General features: G+C 45.9%; 1 protein-coding gene across 1 annotated transcript in view; it reads left to right on the top strand.

The window, feature by feature from the left end:
* Positions 1-15,352, top strand: part of SCD5 (stearoyl-CoA desaturase 5) — a 140,296-nt gene that overhangs the window by 121,075 nt on the left and 3,869 nt on the right. The window contains exon 4 of the mRNA XM_045790461.2: positions 13,569-13,801. Within this exon, the coding sequence (XP_045646417.1) occupies positions 13,569-13,801 (233 nt within the window). The remainder of the gene's footprint in view (positions 1-13,568; positions 13,802-15,352) is intronic.

Raw genomic sequence — 15,352 nt, forward strand, 5'->3', positions numbered from 1 at the left:
CTCATGTTCTCACTCAGAATCTTTTTGCTCTTGAAAATACAAAATTCTAATAAGCTTGGGTGTCTTGTTTCAAGCCTGTATCTAGTCTTAGAATAACAATAATCGCTTCTAGTTGTTATTTTTTATTATCTCTATAACATCCTTTATCGTATGGATTTCAGTACAGTGAGTACTCACAAGGTAGCAGACCATTCTCTGTGCGTGCAACTCGGATCTCTCTGATCTTTACACGTGATGGAATCTCAGCCTTCGAGAAGCTGACTCAGTAACATTTTGTAAATGGCAAAGCAGGAGTTTAAGCAAGCTCTGTCCAAGTCCAAACAAGACACACGCTTTTTCTAGTAAGCTATGTTGTATCGGGAATATTATCTTTCTTCTTCCTCCACTTCATCCTATTGCCCACTTCCTTTGCGTGTATGTTTCGTATTTATTGCAGTTCTGAGTTATTCAGAATAAGAAATGATGCTTACTTACGTGTGGGCCAGAGTCGCCTCCTGCTTAAAACCTTTTCATGACTTCCCCTTGCAAAAAGTGACGGCTGCCTGTTATCTCCCTGGCTTGCTTACCTTCTGTCCTGGTACTTCCCGCCTTGTACTTCACTCTCCAGAAGCCATGCCATTCCCCTCACACTTCAGGCCGCCCTGTGACACCGCCTTTGCTGCTCCTCTTCTCTGGCCTAGGTCCTTGCTACTCAAAGTGTGGTTCTGGGACCAGCCGGTCAGTATCACCTGGAAGCTTATCAGAAATGCAAGATTCAAGCCCCACCCCAGACCCCAAGTGATTCGGATGCACAGTTGAAGAAGCCCTGATCTAGAATTTTCTTGTTCACCTAGACAGCTCTTCCTCATTCTTCAAGACTCACATCCAGGAAGCTGAGATCATCAGTTCAAGGACTCTCTGGGTGGGGGTGCCCTAAGCCCCTTTCAGGAGGTCTGTGAGGTCCTCCCTTTTCTAACTGCACATCTGCATGAGGCACAGTCTTCATAGACTTCCACCAAAACAATATATTGCAACAGAATCACTGCAGAAGCAGATGTGTCAATCCAGCTGCTTCTATTAAGCCAGACATTAGAGATGTGCAATTATGGTAAATGACACCATCTTCACACTAAAACTTTTTTTTGTTTTGGAAAATATAGTTATTTTTCCCCAAAAAAATGTTATTTATGTTAACATGTAATAGGTTTATTATTATTTTAATGAATCAATCAATTCCACATCTTTTATAATATTAACAAATGCATTTGTATATTATAGATACTGTTTTATATTATATGTAATTTTATATCATTAACATTGAACATTTAACAAATTGATGAAACATTTCTCAGTTTTAATTTCCCCTAAAGTAAACATTGATAAATGTACCCCACATAAACAAAAGTTCTTTGGAGCTCTCAATAATATTTAAAATACATAAAAACGTCCCGAGACCAGAGTTGGAGATTCGTTGTCCTAGAGTGAGTGAAGCGCCCCTTCTCATCAGGTCCATAGACTCGTGGGCATATCTCACGTTGCTGCTTATCACGTTGTATTAAAATGATCCACTTGTATCTCTCTCTCATTAGACCATAAGTTCCTTGAGGACTGTGACTATGTCCCATTCATCTTTCTATTTCCTGAGACTAACGGAACACCTAGGACCCCCAAAGATATCTTTCAGACTGAGGAGTGTGTTTACTATCCAGTTTATGGGGAGTGCTGGACAACCCACAGCAGAGAACCAGCTTTTGGGGTGCTAATTTGTGTATGAGGCTGTCACACCCTCAGGTGCTGAAGTGAGCGGCTCCTGGACACGCCCACCAGCCGTGGCGTAGCTCCATTCACAGTAGGGCTCAGCAGCCTCCCAGCGCGAGGCAAGGAAGCTCCGTGAGCACACTGCCCACTCGTGCAGTGTCTCCTCACACCAGCCGTGATCTTATCCAGGACTCGTGGTGCCTCTGACCCTTAAAGGTATGGCGAGAGGACTACAGAAACGTAGATCGTGCAACAGACCACTTCCGGCCGTGTCTGTGGGCACTGACCTTGGCCACCCCGGGTGTGAGAGGAGGAGGAAGGAAATGGCTCTCCCTGCAGCAGAATCCTGCCTCAGACCAGATTCTGCTGCAGTTATCAGTTAGGGACAAAAACAGCCACAGGAAGCTCTGGAAGCTTGATGAAATGTCGCCTCCTGCCCTTTGGGACCTGTCAGTGAGCTCCTCGCAGGGAAGGCACCGAGCAGTAGTATCACCTTCTTGTCAGAATCCAGCAACATGATTCTGTCAGTGGTTGGGCGCAGGGCGGAGCAAAGCTTTCGCTCTGAGGAATAGAGGCTGCTGAGAAGTACCTAGGGTATTTCTAGCCAATGCACGTATTTCAACCACTGACTTTACCAGTGAAAATTCACTTCTCTCATCTTAATTACAAACTCTTTGGGGGTGATTAGAGATAAAAATAGTTGAAGCCTGTAATGGACCTCTGGTTTATGAACTCACTAGAGTTTGTCAAATGCTAACTAAGCATGCCTGAAATGTGGTTTCCAGCCACGTTCATAATCCAGAAGTTTGTGTGGGGGGGGGCAGCAATGGGAGCGGGTTTCTGATAGACACGTTCTTCCCACATCCTCCTCCCAGAGGGACTGTTCTGAGGCTCAGTCATCCATACGGTCTTTTGGAAGACGGTCCCAGCAGGCTGACATACCAAGCAGCGGCCGGCTCAGTGACACACACTCCTGTCAGCTCCCCCACCCTCCCTGCCTCCCACATTCTGTTTCCCTTGGACGGAACTCCTTTTATAAAATAGTAGCATATAAGCCTTTGTCTTAAGCCCAGCCTTCTGGGGAACCCAGGATAAGACATCACCATCAAGGAAGGTCAAGTTTTGTTCCATAAACTGATTAAGAAGGCAGAAAAATGGGTAATGATTTCCACATACAATTTTTTTTAAGTTGGTGTAATTGAACATTATACTGTCAGCTAGTCAGACAACTCAGCTATCTAAAATGATTGTCTTCTTGAGTCTTCTTTTATAGCACAGTTGTACTGATGGGATGTTGAATAATGCAATAACCATAGTTGAAAGGGGGTTTATCAGGATAGGCTTTCTAGCAGAAATCAATTTGAGCCAAGTTTTGAAGGCCTGAGGAAGTTTGGAAGGATGGTGCAGCTTGAGTTTAGGAAATGTGCTAGAAAGCTTGTGTTGTGCTCAAGGGTCATGGCTTTCATGTATGATATGAAGAAGCCGTGTTTTTATCAGCCTATTCATTCTCAACAAAATGGTTGGCCTACCTCATCAATTCAGCTGCAGCTGATGATATTGGGCATGAAGGGGGCTGAAGCGACTCCGTTGGTTCCTTTCCTGCACAGACACTGGCTGCCTGTGACCAGCTTATCATTGATTGGAGTTTGGTATTAAACTTGCTCCCTTGGGTGGGGTGGAGAGTTGAACTCTGTCAGCTGGTGACTGTCCTTTCTGCAAAAGGTCCACATATACATAAGCTAGAATGATCAGGGGAGTGCACACACACACACACACACACACACACACACACACTTACTTATATCTAGTATCACTGTAATCCCTCTTAACATTTTACTGCCAAAAAAGATAGGGCAATCCCATTTTTAAAAGTACTATTCTTTAAATTCTTTATTTTATTTTATTTTTTTAAAGATATTTATTTATTTGAGAGAGAGAGAGAGAGAGGGCACAGGCACAAGCGGGGGGACAGGTGAGGGAGGAGAAGGACAAGCAGACTCTCAGCCCACGTGGGGGCCCATCATGGGGTGACGCAGGTCCGACACGGAGCTGATCCCAGGACCCTGAGATCATGACCTGAGCCACAGAAACTTAGCCACCCAGGCAGCCCTTTAAATTCTTTAAATTGACCCTTCCTTAAATTGATTACATTTTCTTACCTAAATCCTAGGCCAAATCCTAAAGCAAACAAAGAAAATCAAAGTTCCTCAACAACATCAAATGTTTGGGGCCTTGGGAATCGAAAATCTCTTTGAGAATTTGACGAAAGCTGTGGACTTTGAACCCCAAAAAATGGAAATACACAAAAGAGTTGGCATACAATTTCATAGGTCCCAGATTTTAAAAAGTGGTCATGTGTTTTCGTGCAATGCTCACTTAATCTCAGGTAGCAAGGATGAAAATGGAATGTAGTTTTAAGGGTGAGAGAAACTGGAAATGCAGCAACTTTGTTTAAAAAATTGTTTTGTAAGTGGTTTTAATTCTTCATATTAGTCATCCTATTCTATATACCATCAGGAATTAGTCTGTGTTCCTATTTCTTATCAAGAGCAATTGATGATAACTAATCAGGAAGGGAGCGAGGTGAGTGGGAGGGAGGAAGGACAGAGAAAGACAAAGGCAGAGACAAAGAGCCCCAGAGAGAGAAGAGAACAGCGGTCTAATCAACTCAAACTTGTGTTGAGGCAACTAGAGAAGCTCTCAGGATCCAACCACTAGGAGAGTGAACTGATTCCATTGCTTTTGCCAAAGACAGATGGATCGTGGCCCTCGCTCCTTGTGGCACAGGTCAACAGTCGAGCTGCGTACTGGGCACCTCCTGTGTTAACGAGTGCTTTGTGTTCAAGGACCTGCGGGTGATGGGACTTGGATCAAGGCAAATCCTGCCCACAAAAAACTTGCCATCTAAGTACAAAGCTTTGAAAAAGGCAAAAAAGCCTTTTAACCCTCCTTACTCAGTCTTAGCAATCAGCACGCCTGGGTCTTCTCCTTAAGCACTTCATTGTTGGTGAGGTACAAATAATTCTTTGTGTTGAAATTCTGAAATGATTGTGTTTATCTTTTAAACTGCTGCTCGGTGAATGGATGCAAGCTGTTTGTATGAAGACACATTAAATTCAAGGGGATGAATGCAGCTAACCTCCACATGCAGACCTCAAAGCAAATACAGCTGAAGGCAGACAGAAGATAAAAATATGTCTTTCCCCCACTGCCTCGCAAATTTCCAAAGATGTTTTCGTGGAGTGGTCGTTCCCCATCTCTGCTTCCTCCTTTGGGGAGGAGAGGCATAAGAAGATGACGATTATGCAACTAGTTAGTCCAATTAAAAGATTTTCTTCTACGGGAATGCTTATCATGAAGTAGCACAGGGGAAGTGATGTCAAGACTAATTGAGGGTCAAAGCCAAATCTGCAATGATCAAGACTTTTAGGGTACACTTCAAATGCGGTAATCATGAGCTCTCTCACTTAAAGCCACTGCAACACCAGAGAGGCAAAATCGAGAGCACAGCAGCAGAGCCCATTTTCAAACAATTCGAAGAGTCTGGAAGATTTTCTGAAGCATTCCGAAGAGCTTCCCCATCAGGGGGCCTCCATCGTCAGATCTGCATCCAGAGGAATCACATCTTTCACCTCCTGGGCGATGCCAGAGGGGACATAGGAGCTGGGAGAGAGAGTTCCTTCCATTCCATTTACAAACTGCCAGACCATATTATCTGTCCTCTAAATGAATGTTTAGTAAGCATCCAGTTGATTTTGCCTGGTTCTCTACAAGATGCAAAAGTTGTAGGGAAAATGAATTTCTGGCTAGGCGTTAAGTGAAATCACAAAACCAAACGTGTTTAATCAAGATGCCAGTGACAGCTCATCGCTCATCATTAGGATCCATTTGTGGGGCTGCAATTTCTCTCTCACCCACAGTGGTGTTTACTTCTTTTCACATCCTCAGGTTAGCCCCCTCCGAAGTCAGCAGTGGGCAGATTATTTCCCCGTCCTTCACGCTTTCATAGTTCTCCCTCTGGAGAGCTCACACACCACTGGCTCTGGACTGCTGTGCTTAGGGTTAGTCAAGCAATAGGAAATGCTTGTAGGCAGAGAACAGCAATTTCTTGTTCATCTGAAGAAAAAAAGAGTTTGAAGATGCTTAGCACACTTAGATTTGGGAGGTAGGGAGAGAAAAAAGGAAGAAATCCTGAATCCTTTCTTCTCCATAGAGCAAATTTCTGGTCTCGAGTCTATTTTTTTTTTAATGTATTATTTATTTTGAGACAGAGAGAGTGCTCCCATGTGCATGAGAGTGGAGGGAGGGGCAGAGGGAAAGCATCCTCAAGCAGACTCCCCACCCAGCATGGAGCCCTATGTGGGCTCCATCCCACGACCCATGAGATCATGACCTGAGTCGAAACCAAGAGTCAGACGCCCAACCAACTGAGCCACCCAGGTGCCCCCAAGTCTCGAGTCTCTTTTTAATGTTTTAGTTCTCTTTATTGTGATCCAGTTTACTGGAATAAAGTTAGTCTTCGAAACGTTGACAAAGTTGCAAGATGAGGGCCCATCTCTTTGATCATTTTCTATCACTGAAACTTGCTTGGATTGGGGCATCATGGTGTGTGATGGCATTTGATTGTGTAAATGGACCTCTTCTCTTGAGCTAAATGCTGAAAAACATCTTCCCACTGTGGAACTGGTGGTGGGAATGGGAAGATTTCCAATATCTGGGGCAGGTCTTTTCTTGTAAGCTGTCACTTTAGAGCAATAGAAGGCTGTTCCAGAGCTTGAGTGCTTTGGCTCTCGGGTTTCAGATCAAACTGTGGGTCTCTGGTTTCAAATCTGTGGAGGAGAACTACTGTTCCTTGGGTCATTCTTGGATTCATACCAACCCTTTTCTTTTTCTCCCTTGATGATTCTAGGAGTCTTCTCCTATCTCAGGGTCTGAGTATCCACAGGAAGACAGAGAGGGAGGCACTCACATTCCAAACCAAGACCAAACCTGTTAGAGTGGCTGTTAAATATTGCCAACGTTTTGCCATATTTGGCAGCTCAGAGAATGACCTAGAAGATCATGCTCAGAAATTATTCTTCTGAACCAGAGCTATGAAGCCTCACAATGAAATTTGTTGGAAGCTGGAGTTTGGGGCCTGATGCACACAAATGTCTTTAATCAAGTTGTTGGTTTCACATTCACAATCCTGTGTTGGCACCAATCCAAGAGATAAGCATCTCATGAGGAACCTAAAAGCAGGCGGCACATTTATTGTGTGGTTTGTGTTTTTTGGAAACGTTGGCATTTTATCTCTCATGCTCTGTGCCCTACTGAGTCACTGTAGTGTTTTTATTTTCCTGAGAAGCCCAGAGCTTGTCATTTATTAACCAAAGAATCATTCACTTAATTGTTCCACAAATAAGTAGGAGTGCCTGCTCTGTGCGAGCCCCTGTGCTAGGCTCTGGAGAGTGGCTTTCCGCTGGACCCTTTCGGCCCAGCAATATATCCATGTCACAGGACAGGTTACCCTGGAAGCTGGCTCTAAGGCTGATACTATGTTGTAAGAAGTGGACCAGAGAGGGTCCTTAGGGTCAACGCCTACGGAAGAAGTGATGGAAACAGGAGTGGGCGAGGGAAGAAGCTGGGTCCTCATCGGTCCCATCAAAGGCCTCAGCCCCATCATACGGTGGGTTCTGAAGTTGGGGTGACTCTTCAGAGTCATTGAGGGATGAGGCAGTGGGACCAGGCCTGGGCAATGGACTACTTCCCTTACGTAAGGTTAGTCCCTGGATGGGGCTGTTAAGAGAGGGAATGACCTAGCACAGGGCAGCTCCCTCCAGCGGAAGCAGCACCGCCAGTGACTGTCCCCTGAGAGGGGGTCCGGATGGCACGTCAGCATCCAGCACAGTGTACTAGATAGCGCTCAGCTCCTCCCCAGAAGGTCCTGACGCAACTGGCTCATCCCAGAGTAAGATGCCAGTGATAAAGCCGCTCTGGGGTTGGTTCGCTCTGTAGCTCATTCAAGGACACTTTCATCTTTCTGCTCTGTCAACCTAAGGAGTCCGTTTTGTTTCTCAGTCTTCTTCCTTCACGGTCACAGATGGCCGTAGCAGGTCCTGGGGTCACTGTGAAAAAAGAGAAGCCACCTCTGCCCGTGTGGACTTTCTGTGGTCGAGAAAACATTCCCTTATCTCACTCTTTTTTATTGTGGCAAAATATACACCACAGAGTATTTATCACTTTAACCGTAAGTGTGCAATTCTGCGGCTTTAAGTACATCACAATGTTGTATAACTATCACCAATATCTATACCTAAACCTTTTTCATCATTCCCAACAAAAGCTCTATACCTATTAAACAGGGGTTTCCCTCCAGCTCCTAGGAACAACTGTCCTACCTTCTGTCTTCATGAATTTGCCTATTCTAGGTACCTCATGTAAGTGGAATTATAAACAATATTTGCCCTCTGCGTCTGCTTTATTTCACTAAGCATGTTTCCAAGGTCCATCCATGCATGTTATAGCATATATAAAAATTGTGCTCCTTCTTATGGTAGAATAATATTCCATTATATACACACACACACATATAGACACATATACATATTATATATATGTATATATATACACATGCACACACAATATTGTTTATCCATTCATCTGTTAATGGGCACTTGGGCTGTTTCCACCCAAGGGCTACTGTGGATAACGCTTCTATTAACATTGGCATACAAATATATGTTCAAGTCCCTGCTTTCCATTCTTCTGAACATATGCCTAGGAGTTGAATTGCCGGGTCATATGATAATTTGATGTTTAACCTTTTAAGAAACTGTTTTTGGTAACAGCAGCACCATTTGACATTCCCAGCAGCAATGCATGAAGGTTCCAATTTCTCTACATCTTTACCAAAATTTGTTCTTTCCCTTTTTAAAAATTATACCCATTTTCCCTTCATATCTTATTGACCACTATTGACCAATTCCTTAATTAATTATTGGGAAAGTGAATGAGATCACCGTTGATTGCTTCAAACCAAACAGGACTCACATCATGGATAGAGTCCACATTCCCTGAAAGATGTGTTTGCAGAGAGAACAGCTGGATATCTGAACAAACTCAGAGCATCCCAGCAAGAAAGAGAGGATGGGGGAGGATTATAGGGAGGCTACCTTCAATGTCTGCCATGGAGAGGCTTTAAAAATATCAGCGCCCAGAACAGAAGTTCCGATTCGATTGAGCCAGTCTTCAGTGGGTTCCCCACATCAGTCATTTTTAACTGTTCACCTAGTTGATTCGAATGTGCAGTCAGGGTTGAGGCCACCCACTAAGCCAACAAGTATGAGAGCTGAGCAGTACAACGTGCAGCAGGAACACTGGACAGGGCCTGCCCTGCTGGACAGAGGCAATCCCCCCGGAGGAGGTGATATGTAGACTGATATTTGGAAACGTCAAGTAAGCCAGGCCAAGGACATAGACACAGGAGACAGAAGGTGATGCCTGAGGAATGGGAAGTTCAGTCCAGCTGGAGTGTAGCATTCCGACCTTGAGGTGAGAATATTTTTATTCGGATATGTGCAACTCTTAGAGCAATGGCTAGGTCACACGCCCCAGCCTGGTTTACTTCTGGGTAAGTTCGCCTACCCCCTGTGCCCTGTTCTTGGTAAGCCAAGGAAGTAGCAGGTTATATGCACTGTATTTTAAGCCTGCCTATGCTTTGTACAACCAATATGGCCTTGAGGAAGTCCCATGACCTCTCTGGAACTCCAGAAAGGTCCCACAAAGTGAGGTTATAGTAAGTACCTCATAGGACTATTATGGAACTCAGATGAAAAAATGTACGTATGTGAGTGTCGTACAGTAATATGTTGATGAGTTCCAAATTTCTGTTCCCATCAAACTTCTCTCTAGAGCACCTCTAATTTCTAGACCTGTACGTCAAGGCCTTGACATTGCCCCTTGAATGTGTAGTGGGCATTTCCCCCCTGACATGTCTAAGTTTGAGTTCCTCATGTGCTGCTCGAAACAGCTCCCCCTCCAGCCTTCTTCATGTCAGCGAATGACGTCTCTATCCTTAGTGTCATCCTTGACTCCTTTCTCTCCACAAGCTGGTGTGGTAACAAGTCCTGTCACTCTATTTTCCAAAATCTATTCAGAACTTGACCCTTTCTCACACCCACCACCCCCGTCCTGGTCCAAGCCAACGTCCTCTCGTGCCCAGATTTTGTAGCAGTGTCCTAATTGCTCCCCCTGCTTCTACCCCTTCCCCCACAGTCCATTCTCCACACAACACTCAGGGCGACCCTGCTAAGATGTAAGTCAGATCACCCCACTCCTTTGAGGCAAACATGCCCAAGGCTCCATCTCACTCAGAGTAAAGTTGAAACCCTTATGATGACCCACCAGATGTTCTGTGACTCGACCCATCATTTTTCTCTCATCTCCTACATTCTCCCTTTGTTCACCTGCTTCAGCCTCAACTGCCCTGCTCGTCCCTGGATATGCCGGGAACACTCCTGCTGTGGGGTCTTTGTGCTTGTGGTTTGCTCTGCCTGGTAACTTCTGCCCCATTTAGCCACACGACTAACTTCTCACTTCTTTCATGTCTTTACTCAAAAGCTATAATATCACTAAGTCCTTCCTTAGACACCGTATTTTAAATTTCAGCACCTGCCCTTGACTTCATATTCTCTTTTTCTGCTTTATTATAATCATCTTACTATTTACCACTAACATGCTCTCTATATTGTTTATTAGCTTTCTTCCTACTAGAATATACATATATATAAATTTTTGTGTAGTATATACATGATATTTATATTTATCAAATCTTCCTACCAGAATACCCCTGTTCCCCAAGAGCAGGGATTTTTGTCTGATTTGTTCGCTTTGTATCTCTAGTAACATGATACTACTGGCATATACATAGTAGGGACCCAATAAATTTGTTAATACCACATTTTACAGAAGAGAAACCTGGGACTCAGTGCGATTAAACCATTCACTCAAGATAACACAGCTAGGAAGTGGCGGAGTTGGGTAGTTTACTGTTCTATGACGCTTTACAACATAAAAAAACCATTTAGCGACAACACAGAGCGAGGTCAGTGGCCCCTCTGCACCTCCTCCCTACCGCAGCTAAAGAAAGGAAATCCCTCAGATGAGGAAGGACTAGGAGCTGGAGGCCTCATGGACTTGCTGGTGGGCCTTTGGCTAGGGGTTCAGATTTGAGTGTCATTAAGCAAGGAAGCCAGGGAGCCATCTCCACACTTGCTCCGAAGCAAAAAGGCCAGTGACTGTTGTTAAGCTGCTGGAAGCGAATAGGCAGAAGAGGAAGGGTCCTCAGCAAACGGGAGGATATGTCGAGTCCGTTTGATGGCTGGGGAGAATTTTGGACACAGAAATCAGCATCACGGCCCATGCCACTGGCAGCCCCACACAGACCCTCTGTGGCCCCTAAAAATCTCTTCCTCTTCCATTCATTCCAATGAACACACAACGAGGAATCCTAGCAGAATACAGGAAGAGCAATCAGAGAATAGCCCTATAATTAAATATGCTAATGCTTTATTGCAATGATTTCTAAAGAGTGTCTTTCTTTGAGGAAGAGGACATTTGGCCAGACAGGGGTGATGTTGGGGGGTGAAGCCCAGCCTTTTTTCTCCTCGCATTTGGGAAGCTCCCTTGCTGGGGCTCTCCCTCCACAGCAGAGCCATTAGAGCCAGAGCCCAGGCTGGCAGGTGGCTTCCCTAAGAAGTTTGGATGAAATAGGCAGGGGCAGGGTGTGAGTGGAAGCGGCGTCCTGTGAGCTGCGGATTCCGGAGGTTTGGGACAGAGCCGAGAGCCAGAGCGAAGGCCTGGCCTCTTCCTGAGGGAACCATGGCACCTCCCTAAGCCCTGGGGTCCTCACTGTCTATCCCAAGGCTGCTGGGAGGAGTAAGTGAGAGAAGACCTGTGAGATGCTTAGCCTGGTGCCCATCGTAGAGGAACCCCTCAACGTGTGTGTTTTCTTTCTCCTTCTTCTTTCCAGGAGCAAAATGAGGGGCCAAGACAATGGTTCAGATCAGGACCAGGAGAGGCTCTTTTCTTTTTTTTTAAGATTTTATTTATTTCCTTATTTTGAGAGAGAGAGGGAGGGAGAGACCATGAGTGGGAGAGGGGGAGTCAGGAGCCCGAACGGGGGCTCAATTCCAGGACCCCAAGATCATAACCTAAGCCGAAGGCAGACGCTTGACCAACTGAGCCACTCAGGTGTCCCAGGACAGGCTCTTGTCAAAGGTACTGGACTGTGACCCAGAGAGTGGAGGAAGGGAAGAAACTTCTTAAGTTGCAAAACGCCTTCTGTTGGCAATGTACAGCTGCCTCCTTTCCACCTCCTAGGGGCACACAAGGAGCAGCAGCAGACCCACGGCTCTGGGCACCTCTTCCATTTTCCCTTCAGAACACCCCCCCCCTTCACACATTCGCCACCAATTCCCAGCACCTTGGCCAGTACCTGCGTGCTTCTCCCAGATCCCCTCCTCAGCTGATGCTCCCGGCCTGCAGCTGCTGTTCTTGCCCACATGGAACTGCTCTGTCCCAGGGTTCACCCCTCCCAGGGTGCACCTCGAGGCCAAAGGCTCGATGATGCGGGGACACCTATCAGTTTGGGACAACTTTAAAGGGACATCCAGCCCCACAGGTTCCCTTTGGATCAGCCAAAACCCATTGTAGGTGAGCTTCTGCCTCGGGCCAACCTGCCTTCCTCCCTTCCTTACAAGTATCTCTCAAGAGCAGTCTTGGGGTTCCGGGGTGGCTCAGCCAGTTAAGCGTCTCCTTCGGCTCAGGTCATGATCTCGAGATCCTGGGATGGAGCCCCGCACTGGGCTCCCCACTCAGCAGGGAGTCTGTTTATCCCTCTGCCCCCACCCATGCTCTCTCTCTCAAATAAATAAATAAAATCTTTTTTTTTTTTAAAGCGTCTCTAAAAGCCTTCTGCATGTGACTCCAGGGAGCCCAATGTAAGAGCACCAGTCCCTTCATTGTCTGTTGTGTTTGCCCCTCTAGCTACAGCCCACTCATCTGGCCTCCCAAGCACCCTCTTTCCACTTACATGATTCCATGTGCAAATCATGTATGTAAGTGTGTTTTGCAGATTGCTAGCTGCACATAAGTGTCAGTTCCCATAAAATTTGTTTTTTATTGGGCAACAGGTGAACCCATCAGCACCCATTTTCAAGTCACTGGGATACAGTCAAACTACTGATGGTTTCTTTGTAAAGATGACTTTTTATGTGGCCATGCTTGTGACTAGCCTTATTGTTTATTTGTTTATGCTGGCTTGGAATGGAATCTCCAATGAACAGAGAACATTTTTGAGAGGGGATTGGATTGTTTACCTTTGTACCAAGCTAAGCTAGCAAGGAATTGTGTGTCTGGAAATTATTCAAGAAATGCATGTTTCTTGAAATCATTGGAGGAAATCTGATTATCCAGTTGATTGACAGGTGAAAGAAGTAGGGATGAACTGTCAAACTGGTGACCTGTAGGAGAAATGTAGCTCCGAGATACATGGGTCTCACCAGCACTACATGGATTGTTTGCTATTGAAATTTTTTGGAAGTATGCTACAGGCCCTACCACCTCCCAGAACATTCTACCCAACCTAAATCCACTTTGGATTCCCTGCCTAGCCCTTGTAGGTACACGGGTTTGTGACCCCTGCTCAGAGTGACACGCAACAGGGTGTTCCCTCTACAGAAAGAATTGAAGGAGCCGACTGGCACGTTTCCCGCCTTTTCCTGTAGCTTGCTCAGCCTGTCCCTGCACTGTCAACAGGGGCCCACGCTAGCTGCTGTCCTGCCTTCCAGGTACTATAAGGTCACCGTGCTGCTCATGTGCTTCACGATCCCCACGCTGGTGCCCTGGTGCGTCTGGGGGGAGAGTCTCTGGAATTCCTACTTCTTGGCTTCCATCCTCCGCTATACCATCTCCCTCAACATCACCTGGCTGGTCAACAGTGCTGCCCACATGTACGGAAACCGGCCCTACGACAAGCACATCAGCCCTCGGCAGAACCCACTCGTCACTCTGGGTGCCATCGGTGAGTAGTGGGGAGAGCCAACGGGAAGTACAGCAGCTCGGATTTTCTTGGCTTTCCAATGGTTTCCTGGAATCTGTAACGAAAGGGAGTGGAAGGGAGTCAGGTGGGATGAACTTGGGCTTTGGTGTTAGAATCCTGGCTCTTGGACAAGTCACCTAATCTCTCCGATTTAGAGTTTTCTCATCTGTGAAATGGGAATCGTGATGCCTACTTCATAGAGATGTCATGGAGATTGAGTAAGCTACCATATGTACGTGGCTTAGGACAATGTCTGTCATACAGTAAGTGATCAATAATTGGTAGCTATTTATTTTTACTATGGAAATGTTCCTAAAGGAGGCATAGCAGCTGACTTTTCTTTCAAACTGCCTTGACCATTCTAGCCTCTGCTGTCCAATCATTTGACTGACCATAAGAAAAAAGGCCTTCAAACAGAGAGATGGGAAGAAACAAGAGTGTGGCATCTCACGGTGCCACAAGATGGTTAAGAGCAAGGCCTCTGGATTCTGACGAGTCTGGTTGAATTTTGGTTCCTCCACTTACTCTCCGGGCAGGTTATCTGGTTCCTCCACACCTTGTGTCTTCCTCTGTCAAGCGAAGATGATAGTAGCATTTACTGCTCCTGGGGTCATGGGAGGGTTAGGTGAGCTAATTTATAGTCTTTGCAGCAGTGCTTAGCATGAAAGAAGCCTCAGTAATGTTGTTTTTATTCCTAGCTTTGTGATCTTAAGCAAGTTGCTTGTCCCTTCTCTACATTGACATCCTTGATTTTAAAATGGGGATAATTATAGCACCTAGCTCAGAGATGTGGGGATTATAGGTGTTAATACCCATTAAAGCCGTCACTGTGGCTGGCACGCAGTAAGTAATAATAAACCTTAGCCATAGGCTTATGGAGGCAACCGGGGCTTCTTGGTAAGCTGAGCCTTGAGCATGGAGATCACACCAGCAAAGGAAGGTCCTACAGTTAAGTAGCACGGCCTCTGCACCCCTAGCAAGGAGTTTCGGCCACCACATTGTTAGGTCATGCGCTTATTAAGACCCCAGGGATCTTGTGTGGACAAGAGCAATCCAAGGTGGAATAAACACCAAATTCAGCTATGGGAACACTGGCTAAGCAGAGAGAAAAGTGTCTTGAAAAGAGTTTCTGATGCTTCTACTACTTCCTCCTCCACACCCTTCACCTTTTTTTTTTCTATTTATTTTGAGAGAGAGAGAGGAAGAGAAAGAGAGTGAGCTGGGGGAGGAGCAGAGGGAGAGGGAGAGAGAGAATCTCCAGCAGACTCCGTGCTGAGCACCGAGCCCGATGCAGGGCTCGATCCCATGACCCTGAGATCATGAGCTGACCCCAAATCAAGAGTGGCGCTTAACAGACTGAGCGACCCATGTGCCCTCTCCTGTCTGCTCTCAGAGTCAACACTGGATGTGGCTCCCCCACTGCAGCTCTTCAGAAGATAAAGGGGGGACAAGATGGACTTACATCTTACGTAGGAACAGTGGGCCAGAAAACCCAAGGACTGTGGCCATGGCACAGGCCCTGAAGAGCAGGGT

This window comes from Ursus americanus, chromosome 8 (assembly GCF_024610735.1).
Source record: "Ursus americanus isolate L20-20 chromosome 8, mUrsAme1.1.p, whole genome shotgun sequence".
NCBI classification, from domain to species: domain Eukaryota; kingdom Metazoa; phylum Chordata; class Mammalia; order Carnivora; family Ursidae; genus Ursus; species Ursus americanus.